Source organism: Oncorhynchus mykiss, chromosome 1 (genome assembly GCF_057628025.1).
Source record: "Oncorhynchus mykiss isolate SJ-2025 chromosome 1, ASM5762802v1, whole genome shotgun sequence".
In the NCBI taxonomy this organism is placed as follows: domain Eukaryota; kingdom Metazoa; phylum Chordata; class Actinopteri; order Salmoniformes; family Salmonidae; genus Oncorhynchus; species Oncorhynchus mykiss.
In genome coordinates this window covers 20124467-20151120 of record NC_143022.1, presented here as the reverse complement: position 1 = coordinate 20151120, position 26654 = coordinate 20124467, and the positions used below count along the sequence as shown (strand labels likewise).

The following is a 26654-nucleotide window of genomic DNA, read 5'->3' as shown; positions in this document are numbered from 1 at the left end:
TGTCAGAGAGAGAGAGAGCGATGGTGCCGGTTGTTTGCCCAGGGAGCCCAACGTGCTAAGTCTCAGTAATGTGCTACAGTTTGGATGTTCCAGCCTGCCCTTTGGGTAATGGCGAGGAGCAGAGAAATTTCACGGCTACAGTGTCAGCCAGGAATCAGGCCAGATAACTGCTGAGATCAGCAGCAGGACTGATCCATCCTTCACGTACTTTACTGTACACAGCCATCCCAGAGCAGACCAGACCTGGGGGAGACATTGGTCAAACATACAGTAGTGGTTACTATACTGTCAATGTACAGACAACATCCTCAAAGATAAATAATCAATATTTGGGCTTGGGCTAAATGGGTATACAGTACCTATGATAGGCTTGGGCTTTCAATAGGCTATTACTCATATCAGTAAGAATATAAAAATAAAAGAATTGCACCTTTTTGTAGAATATCTAGAAAACATGGAACATTGGGAACTCATGGTATTTTTAAATGTAATAAATGTTTCTTATTTGTTTCTTTAGAGTTAAACAGCTGAGTGTCTTATGCTTCAAAAAGAGAGTGTTTACTTGGGCAGAACAAGGGATTCTATTGGTTAAACCCATTTGCACATCAATATAGTTTAACAAGTAGCCTGTTTGAAATAGAAAAATGTGCACTTATTAATGTCCCTGTACTTTTCCTTCAGAGTCCCTGTGCAAATACCAAAGAGTCAATATGCCATCAGGGTCATTTATAGTCATTTTTACCGTGGTGAAATCCTGTTATTCTATTATTTTTGGGCAGGGAAGAGGAGATGGGTGGGGAGACCAGCAGGATGGGGCTGGGGCTGGTGGGGAATTCTTCAAACTGAACTGAAACTAAGGATCCTGTTATTTTTAGTTTATATACAGTCCTAAATACTAGTGTTGTTCCACATTTATAGCATACAAATGAGCGTCTGCCAAGAAGTCTCCCATCTGTCTAATACGCTCAATGAAGAGGGCCATAGAGTCAGGTGAGTGCTGCCCTTGTGTCTTGCTCATTCTCTTGCTCTCTCTCAGACATAGCAGGGTGCTGAAGAAGACACGCAGGTTTGTTATTGAGCTTGGACAGGAATACACTTGTTTAGAAATACCCTAATTGTTAGCTTTTGAAAGCAATAAGAAAGTGACTGTTCTTCTACACCCTTAAGCACAGTGTGCATTGTATTCTTGCCGTTCATTCTGTCACATCCTATGGCCCTCGCCATACGTCATCACCACATGAATCATGGACAAAGATCACAGTGAAGTATCCCTGAATTAGCAGTGCAGTTTCAGCCAGTGCACGTGAGGAACCTGAAACGGGCTGGCCTTCTATAGAGTGGAGGGAGAGGGGCTTGTAGGGGTGAGTGTATGAAAGTCTCAGACAAGACTTAAATAAACAGAGACGCTGGCCAGTGCAGATCCAGAAATACATACAGTCAACTGCTATACCACTGTTATTTCCTATTACTATAGAACCAGGGCAGATGGGTTCATAATGTTGAATAGTCTACTTTCACAATATTGGTTTTAACATTTTCTTTACATTAACACTTTAAAATATTTGTTTATATTAAAAGTGGTAGAATTCTTGCAAAGACCGTTGAATTATTCATAATTGACCTGTGGACTGTGTTTTGGTTTTCTCGATGACTTGTAAACACTAAAATACAATAATATTTTATCTCAATGAGATCAAATAACAAACAATCAAGTAAAATAGATAAATAACCATAAACAAAAAGGTTGAAACGTGTGTGTTCTCCTGTAGATGAACTTCAGAACAATCAACTTAGTCATTAGTGCAAGATGAGACAAGAAAACAGCCTCAGTATTTTTAGAAAATTGCGCCCTCGTGTGGTGAAAATGAACTATCGCAGAGAGATACTGATTGGATATTTAGATTTCTGCAGGGTGAAAAATAACAATAAATTAAACTGTTTAACCACATATGTGTTTGTATTTGAAAACATCAGGAAGTTTCGCGTATTTGAGAGCAAAAACGTGTTTTTCACGAATTCCCTCATCACAGTTCCCTGTGACGACACTCGGCAGAGCACTCGCATGAGTTATCGGTAAGTAGCAGCAGACCAAAATGGCACAAAATAACTTTGCATTTCTTGCTTTGTTGGTTGTAACGTCAACAGTTACATTGGCTAGTGCCGATGAACAAACGAAAACTGTGGAATTCAACGTAAAACCCGGCGGAATGGTGCACACGTTCTCTGAGAAAATGGTAAGCAATATAGCTAGCCACAACATCCAGCCAACAAACAGCATTGTACTACTAGACAGCTAGTGAAGTCGTGTATGTTGCATTGTAAGGTTGTAAGTGGCACAAATATGCATACGAATTGCCGAGTAACGTTATAATTCCCTGCAAACTATTTTGCTGTTTGTTCACATATGGTAGCCAATTCAAATAACAACCAAAAACATGATGGCACCGCTCACAAATTGAAACTCTATGTAGATAAAACATTTTTTCTGAAGTCTCTGGTCGTCGCATGATGATGAGGAAACGACCTCTGATATGTTGACACGTCAGTACCGGAGTACCACAAGGTACCATTGGTCTAGAATATATCCACATTTTCCGACAGAGACGCAATCCATGTTGTCTTTATGTTAAATCACAAATATTGAAAATAAAGTGCCCCGTTGTATTACAAATTGCAGATGTTTGAAATAATAATGAGCTATAAATTGTTTGTCTCCCAAACACCCGATTTGACTTCCAAATACTTAGGCTTACAAATAAATAATGTGTTTTGTCTTTTAATGATCATTCCAGTCTCAATTTAATCATCAAGAAAAATGTGCAGATTACTAATTCCTCCTACTTTCACAGAGAGAATATGAATGTTCATTCACGTATGCATCACAAGGGGGAACCAACGAGGTAGGTTGTATCCTGATCTAAGTGTAGGTTGTTTCAACCTAATAAATAGGACACTTCATTCTAGTCTAGAGTTGAAACATATGCTACCTGCAGTAAACTGATTCATAGGTTTTAGTGTGCAGTTTAAAAGTACATTCCAAAGTAGATCAACAGAAAGTACATTTTAACCTGTGCCATGCTACTCACATACCTAAAGAATACATAATCAAAATAATAATATAACATGTTTTCATGTTATGTTGTTTTAACAGCAATGGCTGATGAGTGTGGGCCTGAGCGACGACGACAGTCTGTTCTCCTGCTCTTTGTGGAGGTAAACTGTAATCCCTGGTGTGAGGTCACACTGAACAATCGAAGTTAGACTGCAGACATTTCCATGTACACTGAATGACTTATTCATTCAACTGTCACTTGGTGGTCATTCACCTGAGATATCTCAGGTCAATCAGTTCCAGTTTTTCATCTTGGCTTTGCCTAGTGAATAACTAACAGCAGAGTCAACAATTGTGCTTTATCTTGGCCATGTCACAGTTGTAAATGAGAACTTGTTCTCAACTGGCCTACCTGGTTAAATAAAGGTGAAATAAAAAAAATCTAATAAAAACATCAGTGGTGATTTAATCCCTATCTTCATTTGTGTTTATTTCTCTCTTCCTCTTTGTTGATAGACCCCAAGGGAAGTCCTACCTGTTTTTCACACAGTTCAAGGCTGAGCTGAAAGGAGCTAAGATTGAGTATGCCAGTGCATATGTAAGTATCCACCATATACAGATGGGTCATGTAATTTGCTCTCCTATCAGCATTTCTACATAATAATGCATTGGAGCACAATCTTTGCTAACATGTTTTGTGGTGTAAAGTAGATAAGGTATATGTCCAATGTCAGCATACGTCTTCTCCGCTGGTCTCCTGGTTCAAGTGCGCTTCTGTCTGTCTCAGTGATAATGATGTAGAACTGCATATCCCAATGAAAACATGTCTTCTACATTGACTGTATGTACCTACCTACACATTTTTAGACTTTGGTCTGTTTTTATCCTGATTAACTGGCAAGCTACAGTTGAAGACGGAAGTTTACATACACTTAGGTTGGAGTCATTAAAACTCGTTTTTCAATCACTCCATACATTTCTTGTTAACAAACTATAGTTTTGGCAAGTTGGTTAGGACATCTACTTTGTGCATGACACAAGTCATTTTTCCAACAATTGTTTACAGACAGATTATTAAACTTATAATTCACTGTATCACAATTCCAGTGGGTCAGAAGTTTACATATACTAAGTTGACTGTGTCTTTAAACAGCTTGGAAAATTCCAGAAAAGTATGTCATGGCTTTAGAAGCTTCTGATAAGATAATTTACATAATTTGAGTCAATTGGGGGTGTACCTGTGGATGTATTTCAAGGCCTACCTTCAAACTCAGTGCCTCTTTCCTTGACATCATGGCAAAATCAAAAGAAATTAGACAAGACCTCAGAAAAAAATTGTAGACCTCCACAAGTCTGGTTCATCCTTGGGAACAATTTCCAAAACGCTTGAAGGTACCACGTTCATCTGTACAAACAATAGTACGCAAGTATAAACACCTTGGGACCACGCAGCCGTCACACGACTCTTGAAGGAGACGCGTTCTCTCTTCTAGAGATTAACGTACTTTAGTGCAAAAAGTGCAAATCAATCCCAGAACAACAGCAAAGGACCTTGTGAAGATGCTGAAGGAAACAGGTACAAAAGTATCTATATCCACAGTAAAACGAGTCCTATATTGACATAACCTGAAAGGCCACTCAGCAAGGAAGAAGCCAGTGCTCCAAAACCGCCATAAAAAAGCCAGACTACGGTTTGCAACTGCACATGGGACAAAGATCGTACTTTTTGGAGAAATGTCCTCTGGTTTGATGAAACAAAAATAGAACTGTTTGGCCATAATGACCATCGTTATGTTTGTAGGAAAAAGGGGGAAGCATGCAAGCCGAAGAACACCATCCCAACAGTGAAGCACAGGGGATGGCGGCAGCATCATGTTGTGGGGGTGCTTTGCTGCAGGAGGGACTGGTTCACTTCACAAATAGATGGCATCATGAGGAAAGAAAATTCTGTGGATATATTGAAGCAACATCTCAAGACATCAGTCAGGAAATTAAAGCTTGGTCGCAAATGGGCTTCCAAACGAACAATGACCCCAAGCATACTTCCAAAGTTGTGGCAAAATGGCTTAAGGACAACAAAGTCGAGGTATTGGAGTGGCCATCACAAAGCTCTGACCTCAATCCCATAGAACATTTTTGGGCAGAACTGAAAAAGCATGTGTGAGCAATGAGGCCTACAAACCTGACTCAGTTACACCAGCTCTGTCAGGAGAAATGGGCCCAAATTCACCCAACCTATTGTGGGAAGCTTGTGTAAGGCTACCCAAAACATTTGACCCAAGTTAAACAATTTAAAGGCAATGCTACCAAATACTAATTGAGTGTATGTAAACTTCTCACCCACTGGGACTGTGATGAAATAAATAAAAGCTGAAATAAATCATTCTCTCTGCTATTATTCTGACATTTCACATTCTTAAAATAAAGTGGTGATCCTACCTGACCTAAAGACAGGGAATTTTTTACTAGGATTAAATGTCAGGAATTGTGAAAAACTGAGTTTAAATGTATTTGGTGTGTGTAAACCTCCGACTTCAACTGTAAATCAAAGCTAATATAGGGCTTTATATGGGTAGAGATGATAAAATAGATTGTCATGGCAACACACAGTACCAGTCAAAAGTTTGGACACAGCTACTCATTCAAAGGTTTTTCTTAATTTTAACTATTTTCTACATTGTAGAATAATAGTGAATATATTAAAACTATGAAATAACATATCTGGAATCATGTAGAAACAAAAAAGTGCTAAACAAATCAAAATATATTTTATATTCTTTGAAGCAGCTACCCCTTGCCTTGACGACAGCTTTGCACACTCTTGACATTCTGTCAACCAGCTTCACCTGGAATGCTTTTCCAATTGTCTTGAAGGAGTTCCCACATAGGCTGAGCACTTGTTGGCTGTTTTTCCTTCACTCTGTGGTCCAACTCATCCCGAACCATCTCAATTGGGTCGAGGTTGGGTGATTGTGGAGGCCAGGTCATCTGATGCAGCACTCCATCACTCTCCTTCGTGTTCAAATAGCCCTTACATAGCCTGGAGGTGTGTTGGGTCATTGTCCTGTTTAAAAACAAATGATAGTCCCACTAAGCGCAAACCAGATGGGATGGCTTATCGCTGCAGAATGCTGTGGTAGCCATGCTGGTTAAGTGTGCCTTGAATTCTAAATACTGTGGGGCAAAAAAGTATTTAGTCAGCCACCAATTGTGCAAGTTCTCCCACTTAAAAAGATGAGAGAGGCCTGTAATTTTCATCATAGGTACACTTCAACTATGACAGACAAAATTAGAAGAAAAATCCAGAAAATCACATTGTAGGATTTTTAATGAATTTATTTGCAAATTATGGTGGAAAATAAGTATTTGGTCACCTACAAACAAGCAAGATTTCTGGCTCTCACAGACCTGTAGCTTCTTCTTTAAGAGGCTCCTCTGTCCTCCACTCGTTACCTGTATTAATGGCACCTGTTTGAACTTGTTATCAGTATAAAAGACACCTGTCCACAACCTCAAACAGTCACACTCCAAACTCCACTATGGCCAAGACCGAAGAGCTGTCAAAGGACACCAGAAACAAAATTGTAGACCTGCACCAGGCTGGGAAGACTGAATCTGCAATAGGTAAGCAGCTTGGTTTGAAGAAATCAACTGTGGGAGCAATTATTAGGAAATGGTAGACATACAAGACCACAGATAATCTCCCTCGATCTGGGGCTCCACGCAAGATCTCACCCCGTGGGGTCAAAATGATCACAAGAACGGTGAGCAAAAATCCCAGAACCACACGGGGGGACCTAGTGAATGACCTGCAGAGAGCTGGGACCAAAGTAACAAAGCCTACCATCAGTAACACACTATGCCGCCGGCGACTCAAATCCTGCAGTGCCAGACGTGTCCCCCTGCTTAAGCCAGTACATGTCCAGGCCCGTCTGAAGTTTGCTAGAGAGCATTTGGATGATCCAGAAGAAGATTGGGAGAATGTCATATGGTCAGATGAAACCAAAATATAACTTTTTGGTAAAAACTCAACTCGTTGTGTTTGGAGGTCAAAGAATGCTGAGTTGCATCCAAAGAGCACCATACCTACTGTGAAGCATGGGGGTGGAAACATCATGCTTTGGGGCTGTTTTTCTGCAAAGGGACCAGGACGACTGATCCGTGTAAAGGAAAGAATGAATGGTGCCATGTATCGTGAGATTTTGAGTGAAAACCTCCTTCCATCAGCAAGGGCATTGAAGATGAAACGTGGCTGGGTCTTTCATCAGGACAATGATCCCAAACACACCGCACGGTCAACGAAGGAGTGGCTTCGTAAGAAGCATTTCAAGGTCCTGGAGTGGCCTAGCCAGTCTCCAGATCTCAACCCCATAGAAAATCTTTGGAGGGAGTTGAAAGTCCGTGTTGCCCAGCAACAGCCCCAAAACATCACTGCTCTAGAGGAGATCTGCATGGAGGAATGGGCCAAAATACCAGCAACAGTGTGTGAAAACCTTGTAAAGACTTACAGAAAACGTTTGACCTCTGTCATTGCCAACAAAGTATTGATTGCCAACAAAGTATTGAGATAAACTTTTGTTATTGACCAAATACTTATTTTCCACCAACATTTGCAAATAAATTCATTAAAAATCCTACAATGTGATTTTCTGGAAAAAAAATTCTAATTTTGTCTGTCATAGTTGAAGTGTACCTACGATGAAAAGTACAGGCCTTTCTCATATTTTTAAGTGGGAGAACATGCACAATTGGTGGCTGACTAAATACTTTTTTGCCACACTGTATATCACAGACAGTGTCACCAGCAAAGCACCCCCACACCATCAGACCTCCTCCATGCTTCGCGGTGGGAACCACACATGCGGTGATCATCCGTTCACCTACTCTGCGTCTCACAACGATAGTGGTTGGATCCAAAAATTTCAAATTTGGACTCATCCGACCAAAAGAGAGATTTCCACCGGTCTAATGTCCATTGCTCATGTTTCTTGACCCAAGCAAGTCTTCTTCTTATTGGTGTCCTTTAGTAGTGGTTTCTTTGCAGCAATTTGACCATGAAGGCCTGATTCACGCAGTCTCCTCTGAACAGTTGATGTAGAGATGTTTCTGTTACATGAACTCTGAAGCATTTATTTGAGCTGCAATTTCTGAGTCTGGTAACTCTGATGAACTTATCCTCTGCAGCAGAGGTAACCCTGGGTCTTCCTTTCTTGTGGCGGTCCTCATGAGAGCCAGTTTCATCATAGCGCTTGATGGTTTTTGCAACTGCATTTGAAGAAACTTTGAAAGTTATTTAAATTTTCCGAATTGACTGACCTTCATGTCTTAAAGTAATGATGGACTGTCTTTTGTCTTTGCTTATTTGAGCTGTTCTTGCCATAATATTAACTTGGTCTTTTACCAAATAGGGCTATTCTGTATACCACCCCTACCTTGTCACAACACAACTATTTAGCTCTAACGCAGTAAGAAGGAAAGAAATTCCACAAATTAACTTAACAAGGCACACGTGTTAATTGAAATGCATTCCAGGTGACTACCTCATGAAGCTGGTTGAGAGAATGCCAAGAGTGCACAAAATCTGTCAAGGCAAAGGGTGGCTACTTTGAAGAATCTCAAATATAAAATATATTTCTATTTGTTTAACACTGTTTTGGTCACTACATGATTCCATATGTGTTATTTCTTGGTTTTGATGTCTTCACTATTATTGTAGAATGTAGAAAATAGTCAAAATAAAGAAAAACCTTGAATGAGTAGGTGTGTCCAAACTTTTGACTGGTACTGTAGGTATTTGAGAGAACATTATATTGCAGTCAGAGAGTACATTGTTACCCATGTTGCATTCAGATTTAACCATGTATTATTCTCCCAAGTGAATGCTGCTGTGTTCAGAGTACAAACAACTCTCAGACTAGTGTCACATCACATGTAAGTTGCACACAGTTCTAAGGCAGTGGTTCCTAAACCGGTCTGTGCTGTGTCTGTCCCACCATAAGTTTTTTATATCTCCCTCTGATCTACTTTGTAAACTAGACTGATGTTTGTAGTCATGACGCAGTTTATTGCCACATCTTCACACAAATCAATGGCAACCCACCAGTGTTTACCAAAACACCATACAGGGAAACACTGTTCTGAGGAGTCTGTCAGACGAGGAGGCTTTGCACATCGCCGCACATACACTGCTCTCCCACAGGCCTCTTGACCATCCTCCCTCGCAAGGACAAAGCCTCAGACAGACGCTGTCGTCAGAACAGAACCGTTCAACCTCTCCTCCTGACGGCACTGTCCCCTGTGAAAAGACAGAGAAAAAAACAACACTCACTAAACATTGGGATAAAAATAACCAGCACTCCTGAGAAGCAGAACATCTCCTCGACCTTGTCACTCCACTATAACTCTCCTTGCCTCTGTCGTGATGAGTTTCTCTCTTTTCCATTCACACTTTCATCCCCTTGTTTGTTATCCCTTTTCTCGTCAATCCCCTGCTCCCATCTCTCCCCGTCATCGTCTCCACAGTCCCAGACTGTGGCGGGAGGACAGAGGGATGTGACTTTGAAGGAAGATGAATTCACTGTGGGGGATTCTACAGGTGAGATGACTAGTCTGCTTACTACTGAGCTCCATTCCCATATGTCTGTCACAACAGATCAAAACTATTCTTGTTTTTTACCTATTTGTCTGGAATGAAGTGTTTGCGACAAAAGTAGATAGATTCATCATCAATGCTATGGTATGCCACTGTCTACTACTGAATGTTGTTTTTTCATTGAATGTTGTACTTGTGTTATGATGTTGTAGTAACTAGTTTCCTCTCCCATCACCCTTCCAGTGACCCACAAAGATGGGAAGTTCCGCGCTGAGCTCTCCAAACTGACTATTATTGGCCGGACACAACGCGATGAGCTTTGATTGGCTGGAAATCCGAATGACTGTTGTAATATCATCAAATGGTGACATCCAGGCGTGCTCTCAAGGCAGGCCATTGTGCTCTAATGTCGACAACAGTGGCAATTGAAGGACGATATTCAAGCACGAAGGACGATACAGTAATGAGTGACAGCCTTAGACCTTGGTGGTCTACAAATATGCTGTTGAATAAATGTATTGTTTTTTATTTGGAGTATTATGGCTTTACATGGAAAATTCATTATGTTCCATACTGTATGAGAATGCATATTGGGATGTCTGATCTTAACGGGTGTAGAGAGATATAGGTTCAGAGGATTTATTGGTCTTATGCTAAGCCAGGGAAATGTGAGTAATCATTTGTCTTCATCGTGCGCACGTTAAGATATATACATTTTTCCAATCTGCTTCTCTAAGCAAGTGAATGGTTAGTACAGATAATGTAGAGCATGGAGCCCCAGTTTCTATGTTCTTTTGATCTAGATAGAGCACCTGATTCAACCAACCAATCATCATTCAATGCAGTTGATTTAGTTTTTCTCCCTCCTCTCTCACTCCTACCAACAGTCTTAATGAAGCTAGGTGGAGCTTTAGAACAGATGCTTATTTGGCCTACCAGGATTAGAGACATATTGCCTTGATGTAGAGGATAGTTAGCTTGCCAGCACATACCAGGTTCATCCCTGTCTGTCTAGAGGAGGCCCTCACTCAGCGTTGATAGTGGAGTCCCTTGGCTCCCAAAAGGAAATACCACCGGGCACTTGTTTTGTTTTATATTTTATTTTCTACTTCTTGGATTTCTAAATCACAATGTGCAACTGATGCTCCAATAAAAGTCATATTGTCTGGGAATGTGAAATGTGTGTTCTCATTTGTTTTGACACAGCTAATTGATCAGAATGTCCTTGCTAAGATGTCACACTGCTGTCCATGCTCAGGTTTGATGCTTTTCAGCTTGGATTACTTTCAGAGTTCTGTGTGCTGATCTCATGCTCTTTTTTTTATATTATTAGGACACACATTTTCAGTCCAGCAGATTCCAACATTATTACGTTTCATATGAAAATGTAGCTATAACACAGACGAAATTCGATGTGCATAATGTTTTTGGACCGTTTGCAAACAATGTAAAAAAAAAGAATGATAAAATCGTTGAGTTAATAAAGCCGAATACAAACATGGTCTCTTTTTTGCTTTCTTGAGTAAGGCAGCTCCAAAATGCAGGTGTTTCAGCCTAGCTCAGTGCTTTCTGTGGTGGTGGGGCATTCAGCGGAAAACAAACTCCCTTTTTCAGGATCCTGTCTTTCAAAGATAATTCGTAAAAATCCAAATAACTTCACAGATCTTCATTGTAAAGGGTTTAAACACTGTTTCCCATGCTTGTTCAATGAACCATAAACAATTAATGAACATGCACCTGTGGAAGGTCGTTAAGACACTAACAGCTTACAGACGGTAGGCAATTAAGGTCACAGTTATGAAAACTTAGAACACTAAAGAGGTATTTCTACTGACTGAAAAACACCAAAGAAAGATGCCCAGGGTCCCTGCTCATATGTGTGAACCTGCCTTAGGCATGCTACAAGGAGGCATGAGGTCTGCAGATGTGGCCAGGGCAATAAATTGCAATGTCCGTACTGTGAGACGCCTAAGACAGCGCACAGGGAGACAGGACAGAAAGCTGATCGTCCTTGCAGTGGCAGACCACGTGTAACAGCACCTGCACAGGATCGGTACATCCGAACATCACACCTGCGGGACAAGTCCAGGATGGCAACCACAACTGCCCGAGTTACACCAGGAATTACACCACAATCCCTCCATCAGTGCTCAGACTGTCCGCAATAGGCTGAGAGAGGCTGGACTGAGGGCTTGTAGGCCTGTTGTAAGGCAGGTCCTCACCAGACATCACTGGCAACAACGTCGCCTATGGGTACAAACCCACTGTCGCTGGACCAGACAGGACTGGCAAAAAGTGCTCTTCACTGACTAGTCGCAGTTTTGTGTCACCAGGGGTGTTGGTTTGATTCGCGTTTATCGTCGAAGGAATAAGCGTTTACACCGAGGCCTGTACTCTGGAGCGGGATCGATTTGGAGGTGGATGGTCCATCATGGTCTGGGGCGGTGTATCACAGCATCATCGGACTGAGCTTGTTGTCATTGCAGGCAATCTCAACGCTGTGCATTACAGGGAAGACATCCTCCTGCCTCATGGGGTACCCTTCCTGCAGGCTCATCCTGACATGACCCTCCAGCATGACAATGCCACCAGCCATACTGCTCATTCTGTGCGTGATTTCCTGCAAGACAGGAATGTCAGTATTCTGCCATGGCCAGCGAAGAGCCCTAATCTCAATCCCATTGGGCACGTCTGGGACCTGTTGGATCAGAGGGTGAGGGCTAGAGCCATTGCCCCCAGAAATGTCTGGGAACTTGCAGGTGCCTTGGTGGAAGAGTGGGGTAACATCTCACAGCAAGAACTGGCAAATCTGGTGCAGTCCATGAGGAGGAGATGCACTGCAGTACTTAATGCAGCTCGTGGCCACACCAGATACTGAATGTTACTTTTGATTTTGACCCCCCTTTGTTCAGGGACACATTATTCCATTTCTGTTAGTCACATGTCTGTGGAACTTGTTCAGTTTATGTCTCAGTTGTTGAATCTTGTTATGTTCATACAAATATTTACACATGTTAAGGTTGCTGAAAATTAACACAGTTGACAGTGAGAGGACGTTTCTTTTTTTGCTGAGTTTACGTAGCGTAGGGGTTGGTAGTGATTGGCTCAGTGTTCTGTCACTCATGGGGAGTCTAAGGGTAGAGCTCGAAAATTCAAGCCCCTTGTGTGCTGCCATAGAGTTACATTAGAAGAGCCCATCCAAGAAGGCTCAAGGTCATTGGCCACAGATAAAATTACATCAAATCATGTTATATCTACAGTACCTTTGATTGGACTGATCATGTCAACATCATACTTTCAAAATCTTAGCTCGCAGTCATCATCCTGAATCAAGTTGACAATCTACTGGCAAATCTTTTTTAATCCTTGTCATATGAAGGGAAATAATGAAGAGAATTTATAGATAAAACGTATCGGTGCTCATCGACCATTGGACATCAACATTACACAACAAGTCGGAAGTTGCAAATTCAACAATGAGTGGTTTGGAAGGAATCAGTGGCTAACTGCAAGCATTGCAAAGCAATCACTAGCCTGCTATTCAGTGGAGTGACTGTGTGGTCCCAAGTCTGGGTTTCAGGGTCTCTTATCCAAGCTTAAAATGATAAACATTCAACATTGGCCATGCTGTCAATGAAGCATGATTTGTGCTGCGCTCAAAACAACTTAACTTGGACTGGGAAATCTGACTTCAATGAGTTCAAGACAACTGGGAACTCGGGGAAAGGCCCTTTCCTGTTTCAGCATGACACTACCCCCGTGCACAAAGCGAGGTCAATACAGAAATGGTTTGTCAATATCGGTGTGGAAGAACTTAACTGGCCTGCACAGATGAATTGGGATGAATTGGAACGCCGACTGCGAGCCAGGCCTAATCGCCCAACATCAGTGCCCGACCTCACTAATGCTCTTGTGGCTGAATGGAAGCAAGCCCCCGCAGCACTGTTCCAACATCTAGTGGAAAGCCTTCCCATAAGAGTGGAGGCTGTTTTAGCAGCAAAGGGGGGACCAACTTCATATTAATGCCCATGATTTTGGAATGACACGTTCGGCGAACAGGTGTCCACATACTTTTGTTCATGTTGTGTATCTGTGACCAACACCTTTAAGATGAGGTTGGTTTAGTTTTATCTGTTGACAAAATTGTCTGAGAAAAAAAAAAGGATGTATGTGTCTCCCAAGTTCTGCATTCCCAGTAATGTGAAATCCATAGATTAGGGCCTAATGAATTCATTTCAATCGACTGAATTCCTTATATGAACTGTAACTCAGTAAAATCTTTGAAATTGTTGCATTGTTGCATTTATCTTTTTGTTCAGTTTATGAACAGGTCGTTACTATTGGCCATCTGTTACTACTATAACTGTTGACTTTAACTTCCCATCAGAAAACATAGCCAACTTTGTCTAAAAATTGCATTGGAAGGTATTCCTAAGATCCCTAAGTTTCCAGTACAAATGTATCTGCTGAAGTACATGTCAAGTCCACAAGATGGCATCAAATTAACTAAAAATACAAATTATCTACAACATGCAATGGCACGTTACAACCATTGTGATACAGGCAGATTGATTCTGAACTATGGGCACCATGATACGACCCGATGAGTGCGTCATCATTTCTCTCTTGTGAATGCTCTCGGCCAGTTTGAACTGCGTTCCCCCATCTCTCTCTCTCTCTTCCTCTGTATTTCCTGATTGACATTTACAGGGAACAGATGGAGCTTGTGGATGAGGAGGGTTAGGTTAGGAATCACCACCAAGGGCCCTTTGAAGGGTAGGACTAATGGCCAGCTGCCCCACTGTCTCTGTCCCCCTCTCCCCTATCTCCCCCAGACACACTTCCAAGCACTGGGTGACCAAGTCAGCCAAGAGACATGCTACGCCAAAGAGATGCTCTCACCCTATTTGGTTGTGTCATCATTCTGCTAAGTGGGCATCTGCATCGGGCCCTAGTAGTTACAAGTGCGCCGAGCCAGGTGTTGCTGTCTCTTATCCTGTCTCTTATCCTTGGTCAGAGCCAAGCCAGAAAGGTGGAAAGGGTGTCAGGACAAATGCAGCAGAACTCTGCTGACATATACCTACCCTGAGACACCTCTCATCACCTTGGAAACGTGGGCTCTGCTCAAGTTGATGAGCCTTAAATCACCCTCTGCTCCCTCAGCTCTGTGGTAGTTGCTCCATTAATCCAACCACCTCCCTCTCACACCGTGGTTGAGAGCAGTCTTCTCTTTACAGGATACGGGGGAGCCTTCTTGGGGTCCTTGCCTTTACTTGCCCCCCGATCAAAGTGCCCATCGTGCGGGTAAGGAGGCGGCTTGCGGCCCTTGGGCCCTGGAACTCTCCCTGGGCCGTGTGGGACTGTCTGGCCCTGCGTTAGCCCCAGTGATTTAGCAGATGTTGTCCTCACTCCCTCCACCATGGTCTGGGTCTTACGGGCTCTGGGTGGGCTGACAGGGAGAGGTGACCTCATGGGTGACCCTATTTGGGTTTCTAAGGTGACAGAAGGACTGAGAGCAGAGGGGTGAGGAGGAGGACTTATTTCATGGGGGGAAAGTCCAAGGATGTGAAAGAGAGCAGAGTTAGAGGCATGGTTGAGGGGGTAATGTAAACTCTTGCTCTTGACTGAGGGATCATGGGTGTTGGGGTGAGGTGGGTTGGTACTGATGGGGGACAGACCAGAGGTGGGAGGGCGAACAGGGCTACTCCTGTGAGGCCTGGGAGCAAGTTGGTGGGGAAGGCGGACCGGGCTGGAGGCAGGGTTGTGACGCTGGGGTGAGTTAGTCCTGATGAGGGAGGACAGAGCTGCGTCCCCCTGTCTGGCCTCCTCACCCCCTGGGCCTCTTGGCCTCTGATGGCTACTGCCCATCGCGACTCCACTGGAGGTGGAGCTACTGTCGCTGGGCAGGCTGGGGCTGGCTTCCCCTTCACTCAGGTCAATGGACGAGGTCAGCAGCTCAATCTGCTGCACCACCTGTGAAAGAGATTAAGATACACGTCAGAGATGGGGCTGGAGAGATGCGAGAAAATGAGATGGAGAAAATGTTTGATCTGCCTCAGCCTTTGCTGTGTGTGGCCGTACTGTTGCTAGGCAAATTGTTTTTCTCACTTAACTACTCAAGTTCTCTGGTGTCTTCCTTCAGGTCCCTGACCACCTGGTCCAGTAAGAGATTTTCCTTGCACCACACTATAAGAGCAGCATCGCTGGATGTTACTCCATACATTTATTTAACGTTCTACTATCATTTGCAATACCCCTGTGGAATACCCTTGCGCTCGGACTGCACTTATGCGGAACTTTCCCCCTGGCACGGCAGGAGTGCCATATACAGTACTGTAATGCAACAAGATAACGTGAGAGGGGCCGATTTACATGTCACTTTTATGGGATGAGAATATGAGCCAGGGCTCAGGCGTTTCCATAAATTGATTAAAAGCATGGTTCCAGCTGCTCCTCTGTCAGCATCTGGTGGTGGAAGGACTGGAGAGGAGAGGGTACCGCTGCTAAGCATCACTTTAAAACATTGCATACATTAGGTAAATGGAGCATAGCAGGGTCGTTCCACGAAAAGAGCGCCTGTTTGCGTACCTTTGATATTTTAAGCAGAAATTGTGCACCAATAGAAATTGTGCCCTTTAATATAGACCACATGGTCAATTTAATACATCAGATTTTTTTTTTATGAATTAAGTCTTGCTAAAGTGCCCAAATCCAGTATTTTAACATGTCCCTCTGTTCACCGCTTCTAAGAAGATTCTAACCCACTGAACCCTAAAAACGTTTTCCCCATCATTGTAAAGCCCTAGTTATTTTGTTGATTTGACAAGGTCATTTCTGAAGATGATTATTTATTTCATGTGATTAGTGATTAATAAAATAAAATACAAAAAACTCCCTGTTACGTGAACTGAACTTTTGCTTTAATATTTATTTCAAAATAAACATTGGACATTTAATAGTCAAATCCTAGTGTAAAAGCAGTGAGCTGGTTCTACTCTTTTTGGCCATTGTTTGGTGTTTTGATGATGGGAAACTGAGCGGATCAAGCACAGCACATTAACCCTGTTACCAACAGATAGACAGGCTAGAAATGTTTCAACAATTTCATTTTGTAAAGTTTGCATTCAATTACCCCTCCCTGTTGCATACAGCAAGCTTCCATAGAGAAATCGTCAACCCTGTAACTTTATTTGGAACTTCATTTTTGTATTTAATTAACTTCTTGAGATGGGAAACTTGTTTTTCATTAAGTTTAACATGTGCTCTTTATAACAGAATGTTAAAATGAGATGGGGGGAAAAATGGACGAAGTTACACTACCCAGAAGGTTTTCTCATTTGATGGAACCATAGAGAATGATAGAGGCCTCTACTAGCCAAAAGCCTGTATTAGCATGGGCAGCACGATTGAGGACTTTCACCATTTTGAAGTAGTCAAGTGGGTGGGACGTCCAATGGGTTAAGGAAGGATCATATGATTCCATCCGGGTCATCAGGAGGGATCAGCCAATGAATATACTCTTGAGAAGAAATTCCATAACTGCAGGTGGCAGTAAATCGGCAATGTTGGCTTTATACCTGTTCAAACAACACACTACAAGTGGCAGAATGTATTCCTTTCAGTTTGTTTGCCAACAAAAGAGAATGGTGTTGGAATGTATAAAGGCCATTTTACGGGCTCCTGACCAACTCTGCTATTTTGTATGTTTCTTTGCGCTGATCGTAACTTTTTTATACATTATGTTCCCACCATCATTTCCTATGACCGAAAATAACTTCTGTACATCAGAACAGCGATCACTAACCTCGATTTGGATGAAGATTTCTACTTCAATGAGTTGGCGGCAGAGGGCATACTGCTCACCCCGGACCAGGCCGTAATCCCGACACTCGGAAGAGAAAGAGACGACAATATAGAGGCTGATTTGCGGGGTACCCTGACTACGGACAAGTAAATAATCCACCTCTACCCTCTGTTCTATTGGCGAATGTATAATCACTGGAGAAGGTACTGGACAAGCTCCGTTCGAGACTATCCTATCAACGGAACCTGAAGAACTGTAAATCCCATGTTTCTCGGAAACTTGGCTGAACAAGGACATGGATAATATTCTCTGGTTTTCTATGTATCGACAGGACAGAACAGTAGTGTAAGGTAAACTCAAGGGTGATGGTGTGTCTCTTTGTTAATTAGTAGTTGGTGCTCAATCTCTAATATTAGGTTTCAAGGTTCTGCTTGCCTGAGTTAGAACACCTCATGATAAGCTGTATACCATAATATTTACCAAATATTTACCATATTTTACGTAGCTGTTTATTTACCACCACAAACTGAGCCTGGCACTAAGACTGCACTCAACGAGCTGTATAAGGCCATAAGCAAACAAGAAAATGTTCATCCAGAGGTGGCGCTCTTGGTGGTCGGTGATTTTAATGCAGGAAAACTGAAATCCGTCTTACCTCATTTCTACTAGCATGTCACCAGTGCAACTAGAGACAAAATAACTCTAGATCACCTTTCCTCCACACTCTGACGCTCGTTGGATGTGGCAGTGTTGCAAACGGGTTACAAAGGGAAACTCCGCTGCAAGCTGCCCAGTGACGCCAGCCTACCAGACAAGTTAAATGCTTTCTATGCTCGCTTAGAGGCACGCAACACTGAACAATGCGTAAGAGCACAAGCTGTTCCCGGATGACTGTGTGATCACGCTCTACGTAGCCGATGTAAGAACTTTAAACAGGTTAACATTCACAAGGCCGCAGGGCCAAATGGATTACCAGGACGCATACTCAGATCATGCACCGACTAGCTGGCAAGTGTCTTCACTGATATTTTCAGCATCTCCCTAACCCAGTCTGTAATAAATACATGTTTCAAGCAGACCACCATAGTCCCTGTGCTAAAGAATGCCAAGGGAACCTGTCTAAATGACTATAACCCCTTAGCACTCACACCTGTAATCATGAAATTCTTTGAAAGGCTGGTCAAGGCTCACATCAACACCGTCATCCCAGACACCCTGGACCCACTAAAATTCGCATACCTCCTCAACAGATCCACAGATGATGCAATCTGTATGGCACTCCACACTGCCGTTTCCCACTTGAACAAAAGGAAGACCTACGTGAGAATGCTGTTCATTGACTACAGCTCAGCATTCAACACCATAGTGCTCTACAAGCTCATCACTAAGAGTAAGACCCTGGGACTGAACACCTCCCTCTGTAACTGGATCCTGGACTTCCTGATGGGATTCCCCCAAGCGGTGAGGGTAGGCAACAACCCATCCGCCACACTGACACTCACCGCGGGGGCCACTCAGGGGTGCGTGCTTAGTCCCCTCCTGTACTCCCTGTTCACCCACGACCACATGGCTACGCATGACTCCAACCCCATTATTAAGTTTGCTGACAACACAACGGTGGTAGGCCTGATCACCGACGACGATGAGACAGCCTATAGGGAGGAGGTCAGACCTGGCAGTGTCGTGCCAGGACAACAACCTTTCCCTCAACGTCAGAAAGTCAAAGGAGCTGATCATGGACTACAGGAAACGGATGGCCAAGTACGCCCCCATCCACATCACTATGGATCTATCATGGTCCAAATACACCAACACGGTTGTGAAGAGGGCACAACAACGCCTCTTCTCCCTTAGTAGGCTGTAAAGATTTGTCATGGGCCCTCAGATCCTCAAAAAGTTATACAGCTGCACCATTGAGAGCATCTTGACTAGCTACATCACCGCTTGGTATGGCAACTGATTCGTCTTCCGACCGCAAGGCTTTACAGAGGATAGTGTGGGCAGCCCAGTACATCATTGTTGAGCTCCCTGTCATCTAGGACCTCTATACCAGGCGATGTCAGAGGAAAGCCATAAAAATTGTCACAGACTCCAGCCACCCAAGTCATAGACTGTTCTCTCTGCTATCACACGGCAACGGTACCGATGCACCAAGTCTGGAACCAACAGGACCCTGAACAGCCTCTACCCTCAAGCTATAAGACTGCTAAATAGTTAGTTAAATAGTTAACCAAATATCTACCTGGACTATCTGCATTGACCCTTTTTGCACTAACTTTTTTGACTCATCACATCCGTGCTCCTACCGTTTACTATCTAGCACTTTATTCCTAGTTATACAGTGGGTATAGAAAGTCACCGCACCTTTTCAAAATGTTCACCTTTTGTTGCCTTACAGCCTGAAATGAAAATACATAAAATTATACTTTTTCCAGCTTTATTTACACACAGTAACCCACAATATCAATAGGAAAAAAACAATCCCCAAAACAGTAAAATGCCCTACTTGGATAAGTCAACCCCCCCTTAGAATTTAAATTGAAAACTTGCTGAGGTATAACCAACTACAAATCAAGCTAATTGGCTTCCATCTGTGATCAGTTGTAGTGACTTTGATTAGTTCAGAATAAAAGCAGTTGTTCATAGAGGACTCCACTGCTTAGTAGTGCAATTCATAGCAAATAATCCATTATGGGCGGTACTTTCAAAAGATCTATGAGATTAAGTTGTGGAAAGCACAAGTCAGGGGATGGATATGAAAAGCTTTCAAAGGCTTTGTCTATCCCTCGGAGCACAGGTAAGACCATTATTACGAAGTGGAAGGCGTATGGCACCACCCAGACCCTGCAGAGATCAGGCCGTCCCTCCAAACTGGATGACCTGGCAAGGAGGAGACTGATCAGATGCTACCAAGAAGCCAATAGTGACTTTGAAGGAGCTTCAGGCCTTTATGGCAAATATTGGTCAATGTGTGTATGTGACCACAATACCACAAGAGCTCCACAAATCTGGCCTCTATGGGAGGGTGGCAAGAAAGAAAACACTCCTCAAAAAAAGGGAGATGAGACCAAATTAAACTTTTTGGCCTGAATGCAAAACTATATATCTGGCGAAAACCCAATACATCGTTCCACCCAAGGAACACCAAGTCTATAGTAAAGCATGGTGGTGGCAGTGGTAACGATGTGCTCTGAGAGTCGGGAAGCAAGTTCGGGGAGTATGTGTTTTAATAAAGAAACACAACATAATACCAAATAAGAAACATGGGCAACGCACAGACATGACACAGAAACAATGGCGCCTGGGGAAGGAACCAAAGGAGTGACATGTAAAGGGCAGGTAATCAAGGAGGCGATGGAGTGCAGGTGAGTGTCATGCGCGTAACGATGTTGACAGGTGTGCTCCATAACGAGCAGCCTGGTGACCTAGAGGCCGGAGAGGGAGCACACGTGACAGCAGCATCCTGTTGAGGGGGTGTTTCTCTTCAGCAGGGAGCATTTGTCGGGATAGAAGGGGAAATGGACAGTGCAAAATACCAACAGATTTTTGAGAACATGCAGCCCTCTGCCAGGAAGTTAAAAATGGGAAGGTGGTTCACGTTTCAACATGACAATGACCCAAAGCACACCGCCAAAGTAATTGTACAGTGGCTGAAGGACAAGAAGGTGAATGTCCTTGAGTGGCCTAGTCAGAGCCCCGACCTAAATCCCATTGAGAATCTGTGGAATGACTTAAAGAGAGCGGTCACTATGCAATTTGACTGAGCTTGAACAATTCTGCAAGGAAGAATGGGCAACTATTGCACAGTCTAGGTGTGCAAAGTTATTAGAGACGTATTCCAAAAGACTTTTGGCTGTAATTCAAGCAGAAGGTGGTTCCACCAAGTATTAACTCAGGGGGGTGTTCACTTATCCAAATAGGGTATTTTACTGTTTTAATTGTGGGTTCATTTTTCTCACTTGGATATTGTGGGTTACTGTCTGTAAATAAAAAGTCTGATTTTATGTGTTTTCATTTCAGGCTGTAAGGCAACAAAAGGTGAACAAAAGGTACACCTGCACATCGACTTGGTACTGATGCTCCTTGTATATTATCGTTACTCATTATGTATCTATTACTACTTTTATTATTACATGTTTTACTTTTCAATTATTTCTCTATTTTCTTTCTCTCTGCATTGTTGGGAAGGGCCCGGAAGCATTTCACTGTTAGTCCAAACCTGTTGTTTCGAAGCAAGTGACAAATAGCATTTGTCCAGCTGTTCTGTGGACAGAATATGCAAACTGATTGCCCCCCATCTATCTTCAGAGCTCGTGCTGTTAGGTGACCTAAACTGGGACATGCTTAATACCCCGGCCATCCAACAATCTAAGCTTGATGCTCTCAATCTCACACAAATGATCAATGAATCTACCAGGTGCAACACCAAATCTACCAGGTGCAAACATCATCCTAACCAACCTGCCCTCCAAATACACCTCTGCTGAAAGCACCTTTAAAGAATAACCAGGATCTCAGCAATCACTGCCTCATTGCCTGCGTCCGTAATGGGTCCGCAGTCAAACAACCACCCCTCATCACTGTCAAACGCTCCCTAAAACACTTAAACGAGCAGACCTTTCTAATCGACCTGGTCTGGGAATCCTAGAAGGACATTGACATTCCGTCAGTACAGGATGCCTGGTTATTCTTTAAAAGTGCTTTCCTCGCCATCTTAAATAAGCATGCCCCTTTCAGAAAATGTAGAACCAGGAACAGATATAGCCCTTGGTTCACTCCAGACCTCACTGCCCTCGACCAGCACAAAAACATCCTGTGGCGTACTGCATTAGCATCGAATAGCCCCCGCGACATGCAACTTTTCAGGGAAGTTAGGAACCAATATACACAGGCAGTTAGGAAAGCAAAGGCTAGCTTTTTCAAACAGAAATTTGTATCCTGTAGCACTAACTCCAAAATGTTCTGGGACACTGTAAAGTCCATGGAGAACAAGAGCACCTCCTCCCAACTGCCCACTGCACTGAGGCTTGGAAACACTGTCACCACCGATAAATCTGCGATAATTGAGAATTTCAATAAGCATTTCTCTACGGCTGGCCATGCTTTCCACCTGGTTACCCTTACCCCGGTCAACAGCCCTGCACCCCTCACTGCAACTTGCCCAAGCCTCCCCCATTTCTCCTTCACCCACATCCAGATAGCTGATGTTCTGAAAGAGCTGCAAAATCTGGACCCCTACAAATCAGCAGGGCTAGACAATCTGGATCCTCTCTTCCTAAAACTAGCCGCCGAAATTGTTGCAACCCCTATTACTAGCTTGTTCAACCCCTCTTTCATATCGTCTGAGATCCCCAAAGATTGGAAAGCTGCCGCGGTCATCCCCCTCTTCAAAGGGGAGACACTCTAGACCCAAATTGCTACAGACCTACATCTATCCTACCCTGCCTTCGAAAGCCAAGTTAACAAACAGATCATTGACCATTTTTTAATCCCAACGTACCTTCTCTGCTATGCAATCTGGTTTCAGAGCTGGTCATGGGTGCACCTCAACGATGCTCAAGGTCCTAAATGATATCATAACTGCAATCAATGAGAGACATTACTGTGCAGCCGTATTCATCGACCTGGCCAAGGCTTTCGACTCAGTCAATCACCACATTCTTATTGGCAGACTCGACAGCCTTGGTTTCTCAAATGATTGCCTCGCCTGGTTCACTTCTCTGATAGAGTTCAGTGTGTCAAATCGGAGGGCCTGTTGTCCGGACCTCTGGCAGTCTCTATGGGGGTGCCACATGGTTCAATTCTCAGGCCGACTCTATTCTCTGTATACTTCAATGATGTTGCTCTTGCTGCTGGTGATTCACTGATCCACCTCTACGCAGATGACACCATTCTTTATACTTCTGGCCCTTCTTTGGACACTGTGTTAACTAACCTCCAGACGAGCTTCATTGCAAGTAATAAATGCAAGTAAAACTAAATGCATGCTCTTCAATCGAACACTGCCCGCACCTGCCCGCCCGTCCAGCATCACTACTCTGGACGGTTCTGACTTAGAATATGTAGACAACTACAAATACCCAGGCGTCTAGTTAGACTGTAAACTCTCCAATCCAAAAAAGCATCTCCAATCCAAAATGACATCTAGAATTGGCTTCCTATTCCGCAACAAAGCATCCTTCACTCATGCTGCCAAACATACCCTCGTAAAACTGACCATCCTACCGATCCTCGACTTCGGCAATGACATTTCTAAAATAGGCTCAACAAATTGGATGTAGTCTATCACAGTGCCATCCGTTTTGTCACCAAAGCCCCATATACTACCCACCACTGCGACCTGTACGCTCTCGTTGGCTGGCCCTCTCTTCATACTTGTCGCCAAACCCACTGGCTCCAGGTCATCTACAATGCTGGTCATTTATGAACATTTGAACATCTTGGCCATGTTCTGTTATAATCTACACCCGGCACAGCCAGAAGAGGACTGGCCACCCCACATAGTCTGGTTCCTCTCTAGGTTTCTTCCTAGGTTTTGGCCTTTCTAGGGAGTTTTTCCTAGCCACCGTGCTTCTACACCTGCATTGCTTGCTGTTTGGGGTTTTAGGCTGGGTTTCTGTACAGCACTTTGAGATATCAGCTGATGTACGAAGGGCTATATAAATAAATTTGATTTGTTCAGTTTACATTATTAAATAGATGAACACGTACAACGCTGCGCATTGGTCCTCACCTTATTCCACCGACGACGGCCGATACACATACTGTATTTATTTATTTATCTTACTCCTTTGCACCACAGTATCTCTGTTTTTACATTCATCTTCTGCACATCTACCATTCCAGTGTTTAATTGGTATATTGTAATTACTTCGCCATTGTGGCCTATTTATTGCCTTACCTCCCTTATTCTACCTCATTTGCACGCACTGTATATAGACTTTTTCTACTGTATTAATGACTGTATGTTTGTTTATCCATGTGTAACTCTGTGTTGTTTGTGTTGAACTGCTGTGTTACCACTACACCACAGCTCTGCACGAGAAACAGCTTTAAATCCTCCCATCAAAGATAGACCCTATCTGTAACTTATAGGCAAACAGAAACATCTTTACCTCCTTCATCTCCTGATGGATGTCCTTCAGGCCTCCTAGAACCTCCTCCAGGTTCTCCACCACTCTCCGGATCTGATCCCGGACCACCTTCCGGTGGCTCCTCTTCGACCCAGTCAGCCCTGGCCCTCTCCTGGAGCCATGGTGGCCGCTGGTGGGCCTGGTCTGGACATCCTCTGGGGTGGGACAGGGCTTACTGGGGCTCTGCTGGGGTCGGAGAGTGGGACCTCCCATATTTCTCTGAGGAACCTCTGTAGAGAATATGACTTCATGCAGAGAGCTGGGTCCATTGTAACCCTCCACAGGTTTAGTCAAGTATTTCTGGTCTCTTCTGGTCTCTGGTCCGCCTACTGGTCTAGTCAAGTCTCTCTGGATGTTTCTGACTTTTTTTGGGGTGGAACTCAAGGTAGAACCGAAACTCTGGTGTCTGGGTAAGCCCTGTGTGGCTGTGGTTGTATCCACCCAGCTGGATTTATGAAGGTTTCTCTGACAGGTCTGTCTGGGGTAACCCCAAAGCTGGTCCTCCAAACAAACAGGCACTTTACAGCCGTCTTGACCTTTGAACTGTGTTGGTGGAGCGGGGGGTGTAACGTAGTTCCTGACTGAGGGGTGTGGTAACGTCTGGCGGTGGTTCCAAACAAAGGAGCGTTCTGTGTAGTGGTTCCTGACAGATGCGCTGTGTCTCAGGCCTGGCTCTGGAGAAGGGACCTGGCTCCACCTGGAAGGACTGCCAACTTGGCTTCTTAAATCTAGCTCCTCCAATCCCAGTCCATTCAAATGGGCACCCATCCTTTCCTTCCCATGTATATTGTTGATAACCTCTTGTGATTTAAAGCCTACCTCTTTGGCTCTGTTGGGATAGGTAAGGTTGGCATCAGTCCGCCTGCGCTGCCCATTGAGTCCCATGTCACTGTGATGGGCCCTGAATCTATTGTGGAGCCAGAGGTTGAGATGAGGGTTGCTGTGCTGAAAGCCTCTGTGCTCCCCAGGCGCTCTGGTGTCTGAGAACATGACGGAAGCAGTCCAGCAGCCACAGAGGAAGACTCCTTAAAGAATTAGCTTTGTCCCTCCAGCTTCCCGCCCTTGACATTCACATGGAATGTTTTTCTCATTGACTTCTCCCTCTCCCGCTCTTTTCCTCTCTCTCGAAAACTTTCTTCCGCTTATTTCTCATCAGACCCCCACCCACCCGCTCCCCTTTCCTGTCCAAGCCTGTTTCTGATTGTATCCCTTTGTTTTTTCTCTCTTTCTCTTCCCGGTCCTCCCCCCTCACTCTCCGTCTTCGCACGCTGTGATCCTTACTGCTTCCCCCTGTTGCCCTCTCTGCTGCTCATGGCCTCTCTGTCTTCCTCTCCCTGCGTCTCTGGCTCAGTGGCTGTGGCACGCTTCCTGTCTTCCCCCCCCCCCCTCTCTCTCTCTCTCTCTCTCACACACTCATTCCCCCTGCCGCCCAGCACTGCGCTGTCTCCCTTTCTCGCTCTTTATTCCTCCCACTCCTTCTCACTGCTGTACCTCCCTCTGTACCTTTCTCCCTCTTCCCCTCTCTCTCTCTGTATGTCTGTCTCTTTCTCTCCCATTTAACCCGCTTGTAGAGTGAGACTAGTGGAACTTCAATCAAGATTTTAGTTTTTTAATCCCTGGTAGACGCTGTGTCCCCACGTGAGCCTCCCCACTCCGCCTCTCATCTGATTACTCCTGTTCAGCTTGGGATACCAGAAGGGGCGAGAAGGGGATAAGGAGGGGGTGGGGTGGGTGCACAACACTGCACCCATAGCATACAGCAGTTAGCTACACAGACATAAAAGCCCTGAGCAGATACAATCTGTAACACACCTGTCCCGGCCCGTTAACTACAGTATTGTCACCTATGGAGCTGAGGCACCTCTTGTTGTTTCATGTTATTTTCTGCTTCTATGACTTCTATTTGTTCCAGTTATGCAGTGGCAGATGCTATTTGAAGCTTGATTCAAATCCCATCTTGGCTTGGCAACTGTCTGGATTAGTTGTGATGTGTCTGACAAACCCAGAGATGTCTCCTAGGGGTCTTTTGACTCACTGTGCGACTCCCTCCTTGGATGCACCCTAAACGAGACA

General features: G+C 43.9%; 2 protein-coding genes across 5 annotated transcripts; one reads left to right on the top strand and one right to left on the bottom strand.

The window, feature by feature from the left end:
- Positions 1-1845: 1845 nt before the first annotated feature.
- Positions 1846-10823, top strand: LOC110499698 (myeloid-derived growth factor). Of its 2 annotated transcripts, XM_021576789.3 has the most exons (6): positions 1846-2234; positions 2850-2900; positions 3152-3213; positions 3569-3650; positions 9575-9647; positions 9888-10823. In XM_021576789.3, the coding sequence occupies exons 1-6, from the start codon at positions 2094-2096 to the stop codon at positions 9965-9967; spliced, it is 489 nt and encodes a 162-aa protein (XP_021432464.1). In that variant the 5' UTR covers positions 1846-2093; the 3' UTR covers positions 9968-10823. The 2 variants fall into 2 exon arrangements, with proteins under 2 accessions (XP_021432464.1, XP_090055689.1); XM_090199563.1 differs by lacking the exons at positions 9575-9647; positions 9888-10823 and adding an exon at positions 4854-5435 and having other exon boundaries at positions 2004-2234.
- LOC110499562 (uncharacterized) lies at positions 9096-26082 on the bottom strand. Of its 3 annotated transcripts, none has more exons than XR_016486588.1 (3): positions 24564-26082; positions 14729-15617; positions 9096-9347 (listed from the first exon to the last, which is right to left on the bottom strand). XR_016486588.1 is itself a non-coding variant. In XM_090199430.1 (2 exons), the coding sequence occupies exons 1-2, from the start codon at positions 25569-25571 to the stop codon at positions 14847-14849; spliced, it is 1779 nt and encodes a 592-aa protein (XP_090055556.1). In that variant the 5' UTR covers positions 25572-25925; the 3' UTR covers positions 12982-14846. The 3 variants fall into 3 exon arrangements, 1 of the variants encoding a protein (XP_090055556.1); XR_016486589.1 differs by lacking the exon at positions 24564-26082 and adding an exon at positions 17449-19086; XM_090199430.1 differs by lacking the exon at positions 9096-9347 and having other exon boundaries at positions 12982-15617; positions 24564-25925.
- Positions 26083-26654: the final 572 nt, after the last annotated feature.